Raw genomic sequence first — 346 nt, forward strand, 5'->3', positions numbered from 1 at the left:
ACCGCCCACCCTCTGGCTTTAGTTCTTCTGGTAGTAGAACCACTTGTCAACTGCGTGGGGCAGAAGAAAAGCAGAGGGGCTTAGTCCCCTGGGGGCCACGCACTTATTAAGTAGTCACAGGGTGCTGCAGGCGTCACCCGCAGCACAGGGGCTTCCTCCCGCTCCTGTCGGCAGCTCCACCACCACGCACCCAGCAGGTCCTGGTGCAGCCCTGTTCATGTGCATTCATTTTCCCGAAGCAGTCGCCACGCCTGACTGAGCTCAGACGGGGACAGCGAGCCAAAGCCAGCTCGGCTGCCCTCCGGCTCAGCCGCCTCAGGGCGGCACAGACACCCCCAACACCCAC

General features: G+C 62.7%; 1 protein-coding gene across 1 annotated transcript in view; it reads right to left on the minus strand.

Moving 5' to 3' along the window:
• Positions 1 to 5: 5 nt before the first annotated feature.
• LOC104499155 (inorganic pyrophosphatase-like) overlaps positions 6 to 346 on the minus strand; it is a gene marked incomplete at its 5' end in the record, with an annotated part of 7,660 nt that continues 7,319 nt past the window's right edge. Inside the window, one exon of the mRNA XM_010142623.1 lies at positions 6 to 50. Within this exon, the coding sequence (XP_010140925.1) occupies positions 19 to 50 (32 nt within the window). The remainder of the gene's footprint in view (positions 51 to 346) is intronic.

Source organism: Buceros rhinoceros, unplaced genomic scaffold (genome assembly GCF_000710305.1).
Source record: "Buceros rhinoceros silvestris isolate BGI_N320 unplaced genomic scaffold, ASM71030v1 scaffold45118, whole genome shotgun sequence".
NCBI classification, from domain to species: domain Eukaryota; kingdom Metazoa; phylum Chordata; class Aves; order Bucerotiformes; family Bucerotidae; genus Buceros; species Buceros rhinoceros.